Here is a 19,609-nt window from a genome sequence, read left to right as displayed (position 1 = left end):
ATTACACTAGGACATTGCATTCACAGTTTGTTGATTACAAACTTTTGCTGATTGCTGTTTATTTATTGAAATATCATATATAACGAAAAAAAGAGAAATGGAAATATAAAGAACGTCCACCACACAGTTATTGGATGTTACATGGTGTTTGGAGGGAAAAGAGAGCCCTCTGTCGGCATGGATTGAAAAATGTGGTTTCCATTTTAATTCTGTGATTGTGTTGCCTTCTATTACAAAGTTCTCCTGGTTGACCACCAATAACAAGCACTTTAGCAAAAAATTAGCGCAGCACTACTGTTCTATTTTAACAGTACAATATTTTTCAGACTGAGAAACAAATACATACATAAAATATATTTGTACTTAAATAAGAGTTTTCTTTTTTATTCGCCTCATCCAAGTTAAAACTATTGTTCCTACAGCAAGAAATGTCAAGTTTTATGAATCTTTGGGCTTTTGCGATACATGTAATAGAGTTTATATATTTTGCTTTAAAACTGGGAATTTTCTGACTTGAGATATATTTTGGTTACTCACCTGTGGTGTAGTTGAGAAGATCACCCAGAGGGCTTTGTCCTGCCTTATTATAAGCAAAGACGCTCATGAAGTAAATGAAACCACACTCAGCTGGAAAGTAGCATGGTGACTGGGTTGTATTGCAGTGAACCTCAAAGCCGTCATCACTCTTCACAAATACAACGTAATACTCTGACAGATTTCCACTAGACCACGATACTGTGAGATTGCCAGGGTTTTCCTCCACAACAGAGATTTCACTTGGTGCACATGGAACTAAGTATAGAAATCAGTTGCCATCATCAGATATTTGCAACAGAGGCCAAGAAATCACAAAAATTATGGTCAAATTGGCTCTGTAAAAATGAGTTTGGCTCCTAGATGGTCCACCCATTTATGTATTTCCACTGTCCTATCTCTGAAACAACATCTTACCAACAAAAGTCTCTCTGTCTTATTCCTTTAACCCCCTTAATGACCGGGCCTGAAAAGGCCTTAATGACCAGCTACATTTTTAAGTTTTTGCCTTTCTGCCCTTCAGCAGCCATAACTGTTTATTTTTTCCTTGACGTGGCTGTATTAGGCCTTGTCTTATGCTGGAGAAATTGTATTTTTTTGCATGGTTTGGGGGTAGAAAAAATCACTGTGTAAGTTACCGTATTTTCCGGACTATAAGGCGCACCGGATTATAAGGCGCACTTTCTATGAGCGCCTTGTAAGCAATCATGTTTCATATATAAGGCGCACTGGATTATAAGGCGCAGCACATTACCGTTAAATAAACCATTGCTCAGACTGCAAGTCAAAATTTATTACACTTTTTAACAATAACTTGCAACTGGTTCAGCTGTAATTGCAAATCAAAACGTTAAGGGTATGTGCACACACACTAATTACGTCCGTAATTGACGGACGTATTTCGGCCGCAAGTCCCGGACCGAACAGTGCAAGGAGCCGGGCTCCTAGCATCATACTTATGTACGACGCTAGGAGTCCCTGCCTCGCTGCAGGACAACTGTCCCGTACTGTAAACATGATTATACTACGGGACAGTTGTCCTGCAGCAAGGCAGGGACTCCTAGCGTCGTACATAAGTATGATGCTAGGAGCCCGGCTCCTTGCACTGTGTTCGGTCCGGGACTTGCGGCCGAAATACGTCCGTCAATTACGGACGTAATTAGTGTGTGTGCACATACCCTTACCGTACTTTTTCAGTTCATTCCTCCACCAGAAATCCATCAAATCCGTCATCTTCAGTGTCGGAGTTGAACAGTTGGGCGATTTCGGCATCAAGCATGGGGTCCTCCTCTTCATTATCCGAGTCGGTTTCGTTGCTGCTGCTAGGCTCTTCAGTGGTGATTCCAGCCTTCCTGAAAGCTCGGATGACACTGGAGACTGATACATTCTTCCAGGCATCCACGATCCACTGGCACATAGTGGCATAACTCGCACGGCGTTGCCTCCCTGTTTTGGTGAATGTGTGGTCACCTTCTGTCATCCAATGCTCCCATGCAGCTCGCAATTTAACTTTAAATGACCTGTTGATGCTGATATCTAGCGGCTGGAGCTCTTTGGTTAATCCACCAGGGATGACAGCAAGCTCCGAATTAGTTTTCTTCACTTGGGCTTTGACAGTATCGGTCAAGTGGGCGCGCATCGAGTCACAGACCAATAGGGATGGGGATTTGTGAAAAAAGCCACCCGGTCTCTTGACGTAGACCTCCCTCAGCCACTCACTCATCTTCTCCTCATCCATCCAGCCCTTTGGGTTAGCCTTAATGATGACACCAGCAGGAAAATTTTCTTTAGGCAAAGTCTTCCTCTTGAAAATTACCATGGGTGGTAGTTTCTGGCCATTAGCCTGACAAGCGAGAACTACAGTGAAAGATGACTTCTCATTTCCTGTGGTACGTATAGATATCGTACTGGTCCCTGTTTTCTCAACAGTACGGTTTACGGGGATATCGAAAGTGAGGGGAACCTCATCCATGTTAATAATGTGTTCTGGCTGGATATTCTTTTCATTTATCTTGGTTATGCAGTAGGTGCGGAAAATGGCCAGCTTCTCTTCATAATCCTTTGGTAATTGCTGGCACACAGTAGTTCTGGTGCGAATGGAGAGATGACGCCTTTGCATGAAACGAAAGCACCATGAAGGACCTCCTCGAAAGTCCTTGATCTCCATGTCACGTGCTAAAGCAGTGGCTTTGAGTCTAATAGAGACAGTGGAGACGCTTCTACATGCGTTTCTCTGTTCCATAACCCACTGTTCTATTTTGTCCTCCAACTGTGGCCACCTTGCTTTGTTTCCTCGGAAACTCAGTTTGGTCTTCTTTACTTGGCGGAGGTCATCTTCTTGTTTTCTCCACTTACGCACCATGGATTCATTAATGTTGAATTCTCTTGCAGCTGCCCTATTTCCATGCTCTACTGCATAACTTATAGCTTTAAGCTTGAAACCTGCATCATAAGCATGTCTCTTAACAGGAGGCATTTTTTGGGGTAGTGGGTATAGTTAACGCTAAAGCAAAGATATATTGCAAGGATCCTACAGAGCTGTAAGTATCACTCAGTGTGGCTCCTGATTACGGTGGCCGTAATGCTCAATCCATTTATGGATACTGTAAAAACCCAAGTGAAGAATAAATTCATAGGCGCACGGGGGGGAGGAGCATGGTGTGTGCTGTGGTATGCCGCCGCCGACCCCTGCCGCCCACGATAGAGGTAAAGGATCCTGTATGAACCCCTCTCTTTACTGTCGGGTTCATATATAAGGCGCACCGGATTATAAGGCGCACTTTCTATTTCTGAGAAATTCTCAACATTTTATGTGCGCCTTATAGTCCGGAAAATACGGTATATTCTTTATTTTTATGGCGTGAATATAGGAAAAAGCGATTCTCGGCATAGTTTTTTTTGTTTATTATTTATCCCCTTCATGTTTCACGCTAAATAACCTGTTAAATTAATTCTTCAGGTTATTACGGTCGTGTAGATACCTAATATGTGTAGGTTTTTGTTTTTTTTTTCGTTTTTATGTAATGTATGGGCAATAAAATATATTTTATGCAAAATAATGACCCTTTTTTTCTGTGTATTTTTTATTTTGTATTTTTTTTTACATTTTTTTAATCCTATGAAGGGATAACTTTATTTATAACTTTATTTTTTACTTAAAATGTATTAGCATACTCCTGTATGGTAATACATTACACTGTGTCACTATGACACAGGTTTCTGCTAGGGCAGCACATAGTGTGCCTTAACAGCAGACAAACTGAACAGACAGTCCTGGGGACCTTTGTAGGTTGCCGGTGACGAGATCGAAGAGGGGAGTCCCCTTTGATCATGCCTCGTATATGGACTACGGACCGTGGTGATCAAAGGGCTAAGCAGCTGGGGTCGCAAAGTTTTTCAATCCCAGCTGTATTCAGGAGGCTGCCCTAAGTTTAGGAGACATAAGTTACAGCTGCTAAGAGGATGAGCGCTCACAGGAGAGCTCATTAGCCTCTTCTACAGCTACGCCAAAAGACGTCGTTGTAGACGAAGCACCTGCACTGCCTGCCATCTAAAGACGGTGGGTGGTCGTTGTGGGGTTAATCACACCCATGAAGTAGAATACACATTGCTTTATGCACAGTGTGGCCTATTTAAATTGTAAGAGCCAAGGGAGATCGGGAACATGTTTGGAGGTTTATAGTATAACTATTGCTACAAGATAGTTTGCAGGGCCTGTATTCTGGAAACAAAACCATACCTGACATAAGGCTCCAGGTCTTTGCAGATGGAGTAGATCCAGCTTCATTGGTTGCTAACAAAGACACTGTATATTCTATCCCACAATGCAATGTGTTGATTGTACAGGGAGAGACTGGCATTGTGCAGGTAGCACTGGCCTCTGTAGTTGCTTCACTGTAAAGAAGCACTGTGTAGTTGGTTGTAGCTTCAGCTCCAGGTACAGAGAATGTGGCTTCTAAAGCTCCACTGTTGAATGTTATTTGAATATCAGATGGAGCAAGTGGACCTAATAAGAAAAAAACACAGAAACATTATTTTGATACAAAATACATTATAAGCAAAGGTATAGCTTCAACATTTAATCATATACCATAAGGCCTCATGCACATGACCGTAGCTGTGTGCACGGTTCGTGATTATGGCACGGACGGCCCGTGGAGTGTCATCCGCGGGCCGTCCGCAATCACGGACCGTGCACACACAGGATGTGCATTGACTTCAAGGAGCCCGGACCACAATTGTGGTCCGTAAAATGACATGTCTTATTTTGTTTGTGGTCCGGGCTCTGGCCAATTCATGGACTGTGTAAACCACGGTCATGTGCATTGGCTCATAGGATATAATATGCCCTATACTATCCGAAATAGTATGCGGACGCAAATGCACAGTTGTGTGCTTGAGGCCTAAGTGCTAGAGGTTGGTTCTTAGCAATTAACAACCATATACAGTGAAGGAAATAAGTATTTGATCCCTTGCTGATTTTGTAAGTTTGCCCACTGTCAAAGTCATGAACAGTCTAGAATTTTTAGGCTAGGTTAATTTTATCAGTGAGAGATAGATTATATTTTTTAAAAAAACAACAGAAAATCACATAGTCAAAATTATATATATTTATTTGCATTGTGCACAGAGAAATAAGTATTTGATCCCCTACCAACCATTAAGAGTTCAGCCTCCTCCAGACCAGTTACACGCTCCAAATCAACTTGGTGCCTGCATTAAAGACAGCTGTCTTAAATGGTCACCTGTATAAAAGACTCCTGTCCACAGACTCAATTAATCAATCTGACTCTAACCTCTACAACATGGGCAAGACCAAAGAGCTTTCTAAGGATGTCAGGGACAAGATCATAGACCTGCACAAGGCTGGAATGGGCTACAAAACCATAAGTAAGATGCTGGGTGAGAAGGAGACAACTGTTGGTGCAATAGTAAGAAAATGGAAGACATACAAAATGACTGTCAATCGACATCGATCTGGGGCTCCATGCAAAATCTCACCTCGTGGGGTATCCTTGATCCTGAGGAAGGTGAGAGCTCAGCCGAAAACTACACGGGGGGAACTTGTTAATGATCTCAAGGCAGCTGGGACCGCAGTCACCAAGAAAACCATTGGTAACACATTACGTCGTAATGGATTAAAATCCTGCAGTGCCCGCAAGGTCCCCCTGCTCAAGAAGGCACATGTACAGGCCCGTCTGAAGTTTGCAAATGAACATCTGGATGATACTGAGAGTGATTGGGAGAAGGTGCTGTGGTCAGATGAGACTAAAATTTAGCTCTTTGGCATTAACTCATCTCGCTGTGTTTGGAGGAAGAGAAATGATGCCTATGACCCAAAGAACAGCGTCCCCACTGTCAAGCATGGAGGTGGAAACATTATGTTTTGGGGGTGTTTCTCTGCTAAGGGCACAGGACTACTTCACCGCATCACTGGGAGAATGGATGGAGCCATGTACCGTCAAATCCTGAGTGACAACCTCCTTCCCTCCACCAGGACATTCAAAATGGCTCGTGGCTGGGTCTTCCGGCACGACAATGACCCGAAACATACAGCCAAGGCAACAAAGGAGTGGATCAAAAAGAAGCACATTAAGGTCATGGAGTGGCCTAGCCAGTCTCCAGACCTTAATCCCATCGAAAACTTATGGAGGGAGCTGAATATCCGAGTTGCCAAGCGACAGCCTCGAAATCGTAATGATTTACAGATGATCTGCAAAGAGGAGTGGGCCAAAATTCCATCTAACATGTGTGCAAACCTCATCATCAACTACAAAAAAACGTCTGACTGCTGTGCTTGCCAACAAGGGTTTTGCCACCAAGTATTAAGTCTTGTTTGCCAAAGGGATCAAATACTTATTTCTCTGTGCACAATGCAAATAAATATATATAATTTTGACTATATGATTTTCTTTTTTTTTTTTATATATAATCTATCTCTCACTGGTAAAATTAACCTAGCCTAAAAATTCTAGACTGTTCATGTCTTTGACAGTGGGCAAACTTACAAAATCAGCAAGGGATCAAATACTTATTTCCTTCACTGTATATATTTTAAGAAAACAAAGCTACTATCTATAAACTAGTTGGAAATATGGTAATACGGAATCCAGTTATTTTAATGTGTACTGTACATTACATTATTCATTTATTAAGTCATTTATTATTACTGTTCATGTAAATAAACCTTACGTGTAATCTGGTTGTAAGTGATATCATCTCCTGGAGTCCCTTTGTCATCCCAGGCATGAACTTTAATAGTATATATAGTGCCTGGATCCAAAGAGGTAAAGTTGAGGGACGGAGCGGAGGTGTTTTGGTTCCATCTGCTGCCAGATCCATCTGATCTTATAACAGAAACTGAGTACAAAACAGCTGATGGCACTGGATGCCAGCTAACACTGATAGAGTCACTGCTTGATGATTCCACGGTGACAGATGGAGCCGCCAGCACTAGGTTATTGGGAAAAAACGGTTCAGTAAGTGATTTAGAAAGTAACCCATATTCAAGTAAAAACCACACAAACACACCTACAGAAAACACTATAGCCGCATGAGTAGATGCAGATTTTACAGTATTACAATGACCTAAGATGTAGTTTCAGAAAATTTCTTTAGCTGGGTTCTGTGACAATGATGTAGTACAGTTTGTAATGCTTTATTTATGTGACACAAATGATAACCTCAATATATAATGTACTTTCATAGTTTTATAGAAAACCAACTGTGACAACAACATGACAAAATCATGACGGAAACCCGACGGAACCTATTAAATTGAACGGGTTCCGGTGGCAACCGTTAAGGTCCATCATGTAACAGATGCATTACAGCATTGAATTCTGTTTTTCATTTCCTATGATAGAACAAATAAATGGTATTCCTTAACGCAGATGTGAACATAGCCTTAGCCTATTGGTGTTTGTTTTTTCCCTTAATTACTTCCTAATATTTAAAAATTTTCTATGCATAAAACAGGTTAGGTTTTGTTCCGATGTGTGTTGGAGGCTCCGTTGGAGGCCCCCGTCGCAGATTTGGCCGAAAATACCGAAAACAATTGTTTCCGGTAAAACCACAAACCCCCGACGGAAACCCGACGGAACCCATTAAAGTCAATGGGTTCCGTCAGCTGAGGTCCGTTGTGCAACAGAATGGCGCTTTCTGTATTTCCGATGTTCTGCTCCTCTAAAGAATCATAACAATGGAAAGACGAACGCTGGTGTGAACCCAGCCTTAGTTTTCTTATTGGTTCTGCATTTACCTGTGTCCTTTTCTACAAATAAATATGCTTACTTTTTTTTTTTTTCCTTGACAATGTAGGGGGGGTGGGATTGCTTATTTATTTATGTTTGTTGTTTTCCATAATAGATCTCTGAGGCCAAATGCACACGATGCGAATTACGTGCAGGTTGGCGACTACGCTATTGCTGCCGGCAAAACTACAGGTCCGGTGCACAACAGAGACAAACGGAAATCATGAGCACCGGATCCGTCACCACTGAAATCAATGGTGATGAAAACGGAAACCTCTGGTTTCCATCTGTGTCAGTTTGTGACTGTTGAGGGTTCCGTTCTGATGGAAAGCTCCGATGGAACGCCAGAACGGGGCCCCAACGCAGATGTGAACGAGGCCTTACACCGCTCAATCCATGGACAAATAAAAAAGTTATGGCTCTCAGAATGTACTGAAACAAAACACATCTTTTTTATAACAAAAATGTTTTGTTTTTTTAAAGTAGTAAAATATAAAAAAAAAAACAATATAAATTTGTTATCACCATAATCGTATTGAGACACAGAATAAAGTTAAGTTGTCATTTTTACCGCACGGTGAAATCCGTAAAAACGAAAACCAAAAAACAATGTAGGAATCACAGTTTTTCCCAATTTCAGCCTGCAAAGATTTTTTTTTTTTGTTTCCCGGTACATTATATGGTACTTAAATGGTGTCATTAGAAACTAATACCCCTCCTGCAAAATATAAGCCCTCAAACCACTCTATTGACAGAAAAAGAAAAAATTTATGGCTCTTGGAACATGGGGGGTGAAAAATGAAAAATAAAAAATAAAAAATGGCTCTGCTCTTAAGGGGTTAAATACTTAAATAAATATCAACATCAAACGCAACACATTTCAATTTTCTGCTATTGTTATATATTGGTTATTAGGACACAATCCCCTTTTTGGAGCGGTGTCTTTACAGTCATGGATTACCTGTTGTTGCCCACTTAGGAGGAGACGGTTGACTCTTGCCAGCTGAGTTGATGGATCTCACAGTAATTTTGTAGGCTGTAGCAGCTTGCAAACCAGTGACTGTTCCTGGGGAACTGGTAACAAAAGAATCAAAGAACAACTGGCCGGCCTGAGCAATGACCTGGTAACCTGTAGCTCCTGACACCTCAGCCCATTCCACTGTGATACTATTACTCAGCTTAGAATATGCCTGTTCAATAATGGGAACCTCTGGAGCTGCATGAAATAGGAACCAGAAACAGTTTAACAAGGCAACAAATACAATATATGCTTAATAGGGAGAAAAGCATGTAAATACCATACTAACCTGTAAGCTGAAGAGTCTGGGCCTGAGCGAGTGTATTGCCATCTTTGTCCGTAGCTTCTACAACTACTGTATAATTAGTATTAGGAAGCAAAGTGTTTAAAGTTCCTATAATAGTAGATGGATTAAATATGGCAAATGCAGACTGTGCTGCTGACATGAAAGGGGATGCAGTGATTCCATAGGATGTGGCTCCGGCAACTTTTGTCCATTTTACATATATACTTCTTGATGTGACATCATACGTGGATATTGAAAAATCTGCAAAATGAGCATAGGTGTTTAGATATAATCACCAACTGTACGTCTTGCACTTATTTTGCTGTTATCTATTATTTCATCATGAAAAATATAAACAAAAATACATGAAAGAAGAGGAAGATATTAAGTTACTGCAAACTGGTAAAATGTTTGGTGCTAAAATCCCTCCAGAGAACTTAAATGTCAGGAGCCTGCAGCATTGACTGGCGCCTTAGATGCCACCCATTAAGTAGGCTACACTTTACTTCATGTATGGCCTTGTCTGGTCATATGAAATAAAGCAGAACATTGCTGGGCACTTCTCACAACATCTAGCACCCTCTGCAGTCTTCTCCTTGTAGCTCCCTGGGTGTCCTCCACCCCCCTCTTACACCACTGTGTAAAATACAAATCATTTGCCCATGAATACACACTATTTAGTGTACTGTCTTAGTATGTACATTTTTCCCAAAGCAGACACCCTTCACCATGGCCACCTGTAGGCACATGCCTACTGTGTTTTTAGGTAAATCCAGCCTTGACCATACTCATAATCGCCTGGCGCCGGGCAACACGTCATCCTGCTGTGTTGGAAGCAGGAGGAGGCTAAGGACCAAGGAAACCGGCAGTGCAGTATCGGGCTGAATTTAAAAGGATTTTATTTTTCTTAGTAAACTACTAACACATTTATCATCAATATACTACTATAGACTAAATTACTAATAAGAAAATGAAGATGGATAGATGGATGGATGGATGGATGGATGGATGGGATATTTACCTGTGCCATAAGCAGCCATCTGAAAAAAATATTTAAAAAATTCAATAGACTATCATCAGAGAATGCGTTATTATCTCATGTTACTCTGAAACAATGAAATGTTATCAGTGAGAAAATTCATATAACCAATATTTTTATCATTGAAGCACTCTATAACAAATGAGCATCATAAGACCGAAACAATACTTAAATATGTATACATAAAAAAAAGTCTGTCTCAGATTACTCAGGTCTCCAACTCATGGCTGCATATACATTGAGCTAATCTGAAATTTTTGGAAATAACTTTAGGCAACAACCTTTAAAGGAACACTCTACTGGGTGGCCAGTGCATGCCACAGGGATTATCTCTTTAGTGTTCTTTGAATCTCTGTGTCATGCACCACCCTCTCAGGTCCAGCACTAGACATACCATAGTGACAGCGTATTTATTCTGACTTCACATTGTACATATGCACTGTAACGGCCATGGTCGCAGACCACAGACCCCTTTCATCCTGTCGACGTCTTCCTCCCCGAAGATACCAGCACATGCGGCCGTCCTGTCCTGCAGTGACCAATAGGGTGCGCGCACGAGCTCATTCCTGGCCTTAAAGGGCCAGTGTGCACACATGTTAAGAATTTAACTAATTACTCTCAGTTCACCATGGACTATAAAAAGGGCCCTGCCCCTTCACTCCTTGCTGGAGCGTTGTTTGTATTCCTCTGTTAGTCTTGCAAATGGTCCCTTAGCCGTATCCTGTTCCCTGTGTTCCTGTGCCCTGCTACCTGTATCCTGTATTTGTTCCTGTGTCATCGCTAGTGTTGGACTCGTCTTGTGCAGTCTACTACGCCTGCTGACTTACACTACGTCTGGTGTCATCTGCCACATTTTGCATCACCTGCTGCCAAGGTCCCATCTGTGCCGTTGCTACTGTCTGGACTATTACAGGTACCCTTGTGCTTTGACTTTATATTGACTTAGTTGGTCCACATACCCACAGATCATTATATGCACAAGTAGAACCTTTTATAAAAAAAAATTCAAAGAATGGTAGTATTTTACACAATGTACAGCGCAATAACACAGCAAAAATAATATTTCAAAAAATTCCCACCTGCCACACATGCCTAACCACCTTAAAGAGAATTTTAAGATTCACCAATAATGCCAAAACAGAGGAAGCAATTGTACACCATTGAACAGCCTCACAATTGGCTGACCAGAGGTTCTGGTAAAGAGCCAGTCATATATGTCCACCCGCTGTGCAGGTGCTCAGTCATTCAGAAGAGCCTGATTCTGACTGGCATTTAGCGGACATTTAGTGGATGCAGCTCGATAAACTAGCTCATATTTGATTTGCAATCTAATACATGAGAGATATTTGGGTTCCTAATAAAAAAAATTATCTCCCTGCAAGACAGGATCTGCTTAGATTACTCTTGCTTTTAATATGGCTAATTTATTAGCTGAAACAATAATTATTGTAGGTGTGTTTGTGTGTAATTTACATAGGGAGATCCTGAAAGATGTTCAACTGAGTAATAGCATTACTAATGCCAGGAATGGTAAATCTCAACAGCCTGGGTAAGATGTAGACAAGGTATTGAATAAATATTTCCGCTGCATAGTCATTTTTCTGAATCTGCTCATTCATGAAAATGAGAAAGTTCCTATCTGGTGACAGACCGGATAATGCAGATTTGGCTCAGTATTAGCAAATGACCTTTCCACCTTCCTACTGTAACTTTTAACAAATGAAGCCTTGATATCCACTAATACTTCCATTAATGCCAGTTTTGATAGGTGAGTGTATGAAATAGAGTAGACTTCAGTACTTCTCCCCTCTAATGACTGTTATACAGACCAGGAATATATAATCAAGCACACGAGTCAGGTCATGAAATTTCACATTTGTCAGATGTGCCCTGGCCATTTGTTATTATTGTGAAGTGAACGCACCTCGGAGTAACAGCAGCTCAGCCATGAAGCGGTAGACCACATAAACTCACACAGCCCGCCACCGAGTGCTTAAGCGCAAATATCCCCTGTTGCATCACTCCCGACAGAATTCCAAAATGCCTCTGGAAGTGACACCAGTGCAAGAACTGTGTGTCAGGATCTTCATAAAATGAATTTCCATGGTCAAGCAACTGTACACAAGCCTAAGATCACCATGTGAAATGCCAAGCAGGGTAAAGCACGCCACCACTGGACTCTGGAGCAGTGGAAACGTGTTCTGTAGTGAGGAATCATGGCTCACTTTCTGGCAGCCTGATGATCGAATATTGGCGGCTTCTAAGATAAGCCTACCTACCAGAATGCTTAGTGTCACTTACGCTAAAATTGTATGTAGTATAGAAAATGGGGGGCTATTTTTCAGAGTTTGAGCTAAGCCTCTTATTTCCAGTGAAGGGTAATGTTATTGCCACAGCATACAAAGACATTTTAAACAATTGTATGTGGCAAAAGTTTGGGGTAGGCCCTCTTACAGCATGACTGTGCCCCTGATCAGAAAGCGATGCCCAGAAAGACATGGCTTGATGAGTTTGGTGTATCGGAACATGATTAGACTGCACCTGACCTCAACCCCGTCATACAACTTTGGGGTGAATTGAAATGCTGATTATGAGCCAGAACTTGTCCTACATCAGTGCCTGACTCTTTTGGCTGAATGCACAGAAATTCCCATAGACACTCCAACATTTTGAGAAAAGCCTTCCCAGAAGAGTAAAGGCTGTTATAGCCACAAAAGCTGGCCCAGTTCGATATTAACATACATGGTATTGCCACAGGATAGCCAACAAGTTTGTCAGGTGTCCACATAGTTTTGGCCAGATAGTATAGATAGACATAACATTTTACATAGGATTCGTCTGTTCAAGTTATATTAGAGCAGCTGGAGACCTTTACAAACAAGGTTTATTCATCGTTCTATATCTTGGGGAAGAACAGATAATCTTTCCCTAAGGATAACTGGAATTCCTGACAAATCTTTCTCCACTCTTTACGTTCAGCAAAGTTGGCATTAATGAAATTCTGCCAACAAAAAAGACACCTGAATGAAAAAGTGTGTAAAAACGACAATATTAAATCAAGCAAACAATGGATAATATTGTAGATATCGTCCACATAGTACATAAATAAACATAAACTAACATAGGCTAATTATGTACACCCATGCACATACATGCCTATATATTTATAAATATATATATATGTGTGTGTGTGTGTGTGTGTGTGTGTGTGTGTGTGTGTGTGTGTGTGTGTGTGTGTGTGTGTGTGTGTGTGTGTGTGTGTGTGTGTGTGTGTGTGTGTGTGTAAAATCAGCCTGTGTGTTATGGTGATTGGTTTTATTTAAAGGGGTAAAAGCTAGATACGACCGCTGGGGCCCTTCTGGTTGCTAGAATTTTTCCCTACACAGCCGAGATGCAGGTACTGTCTGCAATGGACGGGAGTGGTGTTGTGCAGAAAAAAAAAATGCTGATGGAACCTCAGCCACTTCCTTCTCTGAATCGTGGGTGTCCCTGAGGTTGGACCACCGATTAGCAATTTATAGCAAACCATTGCGATAATTGTTAAAATGCTTTTATGGACTTACTACACAGAAAAGTCAATTCTAATGAAAATGCCCGTGGCACAAATATATACCCTAGTATAGTACCAGCTTTTTATTTCTATAATTCTACTATTATGAATCATATTATTGTAAAAAAATCATAGCGCATTTCAATTGAAGAAAAACACTATCTAAAAATTTCCGACCACCAAAAACTTTACTCACAGGGGGTCTACCACTGATGAGCTAGGTGGAGGATTAGGGTTCATCTGTTGAAGCCCCCTTTGGCTGCCCAATTATTGTAATATCATATCTTATTATGTTATATCTTAGCGTCTCTTGCTAAATAATAACCAGCTCTACAGAGTCCAGCAAAGTCAATGTTTCTAAGGAAAAAGAATCCAGAAATGCAGATAACTGCCAATTTTTAATGTATGCGCCTACATTTCTGTGCATTCTCTTTAGTGATTTAATTTCACATAATCTTTGACATGTGAGTTATGGTATCACAACATTTGCATTGATTTCTTTTGGCAATTTGAGTTGCACAACCTTTTTGCGCAGGCAAACCTTTTATCTTAAGATAAGGTTTAGCGCAGAAGTGCACAACTTTGGCCTGGGGGCCACATGCCGCCTGCAATTCCATTCTGTGTGGCCCCCTACCATTGTGGTTTGCACCAATGGTGGAAACTGTGTGTCTAATACTGTTATAGGGGGCATTGACAGGCTGACAATTTTTTGTGTGGGACTCTGTGTAGCTGGAATGCATGGAGCAAGAGACTCCCATTCTTCTGATAGTTGGGAGTCGCAGAAATGGAACCCCCACATATTAGACATTTATTACATACACTGTCACTATGCCATAAATGTCTAAAATAGGAATACTCCTTTAAGATTTATTGCTGACCTTGGGAGTGTGGTCTTTGAAACAGAAAGTGTTGTGCACTCTTGGTTTAGAGTCATATAAGGTAAGACTAAAAGTGAATGTCGAACCTAAAAATGGTACAGAATATCTTTATAGGGTCAGAGCTCTATTTTATTTTTTATGAGTTTTTTATAGTTGAACGATAAAATTATAGCTGCCTGAAGTCACCACTAGGCTGAGCTTGGACGCTTACTGCATACAATTTATACATTGGGGCATAATTATTAATACGGTCAAAGATTAAGGCTAGGCAGTCCGAAAATGCACCAAATTTATTAAAGGGGTGTATGCTGTAGGATAAATGTGGTGCAGCTTACTGGACCTGCTAGACACTTCTCTCTACCTTATATCACCTGTTAGTTAACTTAGTTTACGCCAAAAGTTTGGGGCATTGTTAACACACAGTGTCGCATTTTAAGTCATGCCTCCTTGTAGAGTTCAGCAAGAAGGAGATTATACAGCAGTAATGAGCAATATAGCTGAGAATCCAGCACTGGGGTGAGATATAACTTACCAGGAAGCTGCAGCATCTGTCTGTTTTTTTCACTCTGCTCCTGCTCCCCCTCTCCTCTCCATAAAATTGTATTAGCAGTGTGTCTTTATCGGACTTACTCTCTCTCTGCTCCCTACTCTTGCTCCCCTCCCTTCTCCATAGACTTATATTGGCAGCGTGCCTGTGTCTCTTTCTCTCTCTGCTCCCTCCTCCTACTCTGCTCTCCATAGACTATTATTGTCAGGCAGTGAAAAGACCCCCCCCCCCACCTTCTACAGACCGTCAATTATGCTCTGTAACTAGAGACAAAATTTGGCTTGACAATAGGTGGTGGACAGCAAATTACAGGAAGGGAGACACCTAGTAACAGTAATTTCACAAAGAATTTGCATAGATAAAATAACAAAATTTTAACAGTAACTAAATTACAAAATTGCTCTATATCCGGTATACTATCAGATTAGCATAAATTGTATGAAAAGTTAGTGTCCTTTTAAGGTTGTTGTTATAAGTATTTCCCAGTGGACATTTTCCTTAAAATGTATGTACGTGTGCACCTTTGTAGGTAGATTACCAAGGTGAATAATTTACACAGATGCTTCTATAGTAACTGAGTATGGGTGGGTCTGTGTTTTCCATACAAAATGCTGTTTCTGCACTAATGCCTAAAAGGAACATATCTTACCCTGCATACGAAAGTGTGAAAATACATTACAAGTGGTAGATACTGTTCCTAGTCTAAAGTAGGACCTAGAAATATTTTAGGAAACATGTTGATATTTTATAAGTCTCAAAGTATAGGATATTCAGTAGATGGTTAATACTTTCAAGTGGGTGCAATAATAGTAGAATGAGCAGAGAGAATGGGACCAAACATGCTTTATATTCCAATGTTTACAAATAATTGTAGTGGAAATTAAAATGCACAGTTTTTAACTACAAGTTTGCTAGCTTCACCCACTGATATTGTTATTATTACATATTGCACATAATATATATTCTGGAAAATAAAAAAATTTGTTACCTCTTCACTTTCTAAGAAATTTTTTGTAGACTTTTTAATGTTCAAATGAAACATTTTGTAGTAAATGTAATTTTATAATAATTATATTTCTATTATAAGTGGTCACTCATTACAACACACTAGCACAAACTACGACAGCCGCACAAATAAAAAAGGTCATTACTTACCGAGGTAGATACATGGAGCAGAAGATGAAGGAGGGAAAGATAAAATGAGGTTCTTGTTTCCATTTTCTGACTTGTATTGCATCTATTCCTTCATAAAACACCACTCACAGCTGCTATAAACAATGCTCTCTAAGTCTCAGAACCTGCTCTAAGGTTTTTGATAGAATGTGGGTGGAGGCTGCAAAGGTATATACTGTGGGATACTGTATCCTAAGGTGAACAAACCTCTTTTGAAGAGAAATTCAAGCTATTGTGTGAGAAAAAAGAGAAAGTAGTGCAAATATCCACGCTCAAGTGTTCAACATAGAAAGGTGTACTAAAATCTGAATCAAAATAGAGCTAAATTAATCCAGACCGCTTTATTGATTCATTGTCCATGATGATTTCTCACAATTGTATTGTGTTTATTTTATCTGTCAAAGAAAACACTAACGCAAACTATTAGTAGGCAATAGCTACATTTGCATTAAAGGTGTCCTGTACTTTTTTTTTTTATTGGAAGATTTTTATATTAATACAACATACAAATGGACCACTGGTCTCAAGATCTCTAAACATTTTGAGATCTTTGTGAACAAAACTGAAATGCCAAGTGAAAAAGAATAGAAAAAGCATATGTAAACACATACTGTGCCATATATAGTGTAAAAATCAGACATAATCAGGATAATACACAAGAAGCATTATGTAAAATATTCTGAGCACATCCAAAATTGCCAGGACTTTAATATACAGTTGTGTGCACCAGTAGTTTGTAAAAGTAGCGTTTCATGATAAGTTACTGTTTACTCTTCTAATAATTTCCGATATGGGAGGCGAGATGGGAGACTTGCAGGACTTGGCAATGGCCATTCTGGTTGCTATAAGAATGTGATGTGTTACTATTCTAAAGTCTGAAGGAATATCCTCCAAACCTACATCCAGAATGGCCAGTTCTGGTTTCTTTGAATAGGTATAATTATGAGCTGGAAGGACTTCTTCCAAAGAGAAATTACCACTGGACAGGACCACCACATATGCAAAGTAGAACCTATATGTCGGCATCCCCTCCAGCAAGTATTAAAATTTCACACAAAAAAATGGGAGAATCTAGCCGATATTAGGTACCATCTCAGATGGATTTTCCTCACAAATTCTATGTGACTAATACATTTAGAATGTTTTATGATCCAATTAGAGGCCTTGGACCACTGCTCTATGGAAAACAATTCCCCCATCTCACGCTCCCACCTCACGATATGAGTAGCATTTTCATTGATACCTTTATGCAATAGAAGATCGTAGCTGCAGGGGAGACCCTTTGAGAAACCTCGCCTGTTAAATAAGTATTTATGAAACTCTGATAATTTATCTGTCTTTTTAGGAAAGGACAGTGACTGCAATAAATGTCTGATTTGGAGATATTGATAGAATAACCCAGGAGGAAGGTCATAGGTGCTGGATACTGTGGCAGAGGACTGAACATTTCCGTTTGTATAAAAATTAGAAAGTGTCTTCAGTCCAACTGTCTCCCAAGGAAGCAAAGGGATATGGGGAATGAAAGACTGAATAGTTTGTAATTGGAATTGGACAAGGAAAAGATGAACCCATTTGTATCTACAAATATATGACGACCAAATTTTGAGGGAGTCAGACATAGATTTTAAAGGCAGACTGGGTAGTTTTGCTCCCAGGTAAGAGGAAACCAAAAGAGACTATAGTGGAAAATTAGGGCTCAATGTATTTTCTATTTGGGACCATAAACTAAGAGAGGAAGAGTTCCAATAAAACTAGAGTTGGTCCATCATAGCTTGTCCTGCACTTTTTTAATCTTGTGCTTGTATAAATAAACGGAACCTCTCAGCAGTTTTGATGCGATATAGGGGAGGCCATCTTAAACATACCTTTTTTTCCTCGGTCTTGCAACTTGCATGACCGAGAAAACATTGTTAAATATTGCACTTGATGTGCAAGTCCCGCCCCTCTGCTCTGAGTGATGACTCCAGCATGCTGACAATTGGCCCCTAGAGTCTTCACTTAGAGCAAATAGCAGCACTTGCGACCGCCACGCCGGTGAAATCAAATGTAGATTTCTCGGTCATGCAACTTGCATGACTAAGAAAAAAGGTATAATTAAAATGCCCTTCTCCTCCCCTATATATGGCTCAGTCAACAGTTTTCAGGCATCAAAACTGCTGACAGGTTCTCTTTAAGCACAAAATTGTACATTTATTTACACGTACACACATATCCATTTAGCCTAGTGTTTGACTATATGTGCATAACAATGTAGTATAGATGTAGATGCAGTTGTCAATAAACACATCACCTCCATAAACTCATGGTCCCAATGAAAGCTGCTTGTGGACTGAATTGGCTGTAATGTCCGTGGCTGCGGGCTGTCAGCTCCAACCTCCCCCTGACAGCCGCAGCCTCGAGTCGGCAAGCGCTGGCCCCAGCCTCCTCCTCAGGAGACGCCAGCGCTCGCGTCCACTCACCTCTGCCGGATCCCGTAGGATGCGCGTGCACGCTCGTGCTCGCTCTTAAAGGGGCAGCGTGCGCACCGGACCTCATGGACGCACTTTGACCCGTGAGTACCCTGGACTATAAGAGGGGTCCAGCCCCCTAGTTCTATGCCTGAGCGTTGTTGTGTTCCCTATAGTTTGTCTATGCAATTGGTCCCCTAGTGTTTCCTGCTCCCAGTCTTTCCTGTTCCTGTTCCTGTAACCTGTATCCTGATCTAGTGCCATGCTTAGCTGTAGTCGTGCTGTGCTGGATACCATGCCTGTCCTGCTTCTCCACGCCTGACATCTACCTGCTGCCTAGTTCCTGCCAAGCTACTGTCCGTGCTGCCACAGGTACCTATATAACTATAGACTCTGACCTGCGCCCTTTTAGCCAGCTGCCTTACCGCCAAGGCGGTACGGCCCAGTGGGTCCACAGACCCTTCGTGACAGTACGCTCAGGCCATGGACCCCGCTGGTCGATTCAAGACTATGACGACGACACAGGAGATGCGAGCGGATATGCTGGACCTCCAGTCTCGACAGGACCAACTCCTCCAGGCGTTGAACATTCTTGCACGTCGGCAGGAGGCACAAGCTGCCGTTCCTCCTACTACACCTCCTGGCAATGTGGATCTTCAGTCTACACCTCTTGGCAGTATTGACCCACGTGTTTCTTTGCCACTTCCTGACCGCTATGATGGAGAAGCAAGTACCTGTCGCGGTTTTCTTAATCAATGCCAGATCCACTTTAGCCTGTATGCTAGGACATTTTCGTCTGATGGTGCCAGGGTCGCTTTCATCATTTCTCTCCTCACCGGAAAGGCTCTTGCATAGGCGAACCCTATCTGGGAGAGACAAGAAAC

At 41.1% G+C, this 19,609-nt stretch overlaps 1 protein-coding gene across 1 annotated transcript in view; it reads right to left on the bottom strand.

The window, feature by feature from the left end:
• FNDC7 (fibronectin type III domain containing 7) overlaps nt 1-17,304 on the bottom strand; it is a 30,293-nt gene extending 12,989 nt beyond the window's left edge. The window contains exons 1-8 of the mRNA XM_075832486.1: nt 17,043-17,304; nt 14,559-14,644; nt 10,113-10,131; nt 9,095-9,352; nt 8,749-9,003; nt 6,727-6,987; nt 4,274-4,540; nt 538-792 (exon numbers count right to left, since the gene is read on the bottom strand). Coding sequence (XP_075688601.1) covers nt 538-792; nt 4,274-4,540; nt 6,727-6,987; nt 8,749-9,003; nt 9,095-9,352; nt 10,113-10,131; nt 14,559-14,644; nt 17,043-17,304 — 1,663 coding nt within the window. The remainder of the gene's footprint in view (nt 1-537; nt 793-4,273; nt 4,541-6,726; nt 6,988-8,748; nt 9,004-9,094; nt 9,353-10,112; nt 10,132-14,558; nt 14,645-17,042) is intronic.
• Nucleotides 17,305-19,609: the final 2,305 nt, after the last annotated feature.

This window comes from Rhinoderma darwinii, chromosome 7, assembly GCF_050947455.1.
Source record: "Rhinoderma darwinii isolate aRhiDar2 chromosome 7, aRhiDar2.hap1, whole genome shotgun sequence".
Classification (NCBI taxonomy): Eukaryota; Metazoa; Chordata; class Amphibia; order Anura; family Rhinodermatidae; genus Rhinoderma; species Rhinoderma darwinii.
This window is presented reverse-complemented; position numbering and strand designations above follow the sequence as displayed.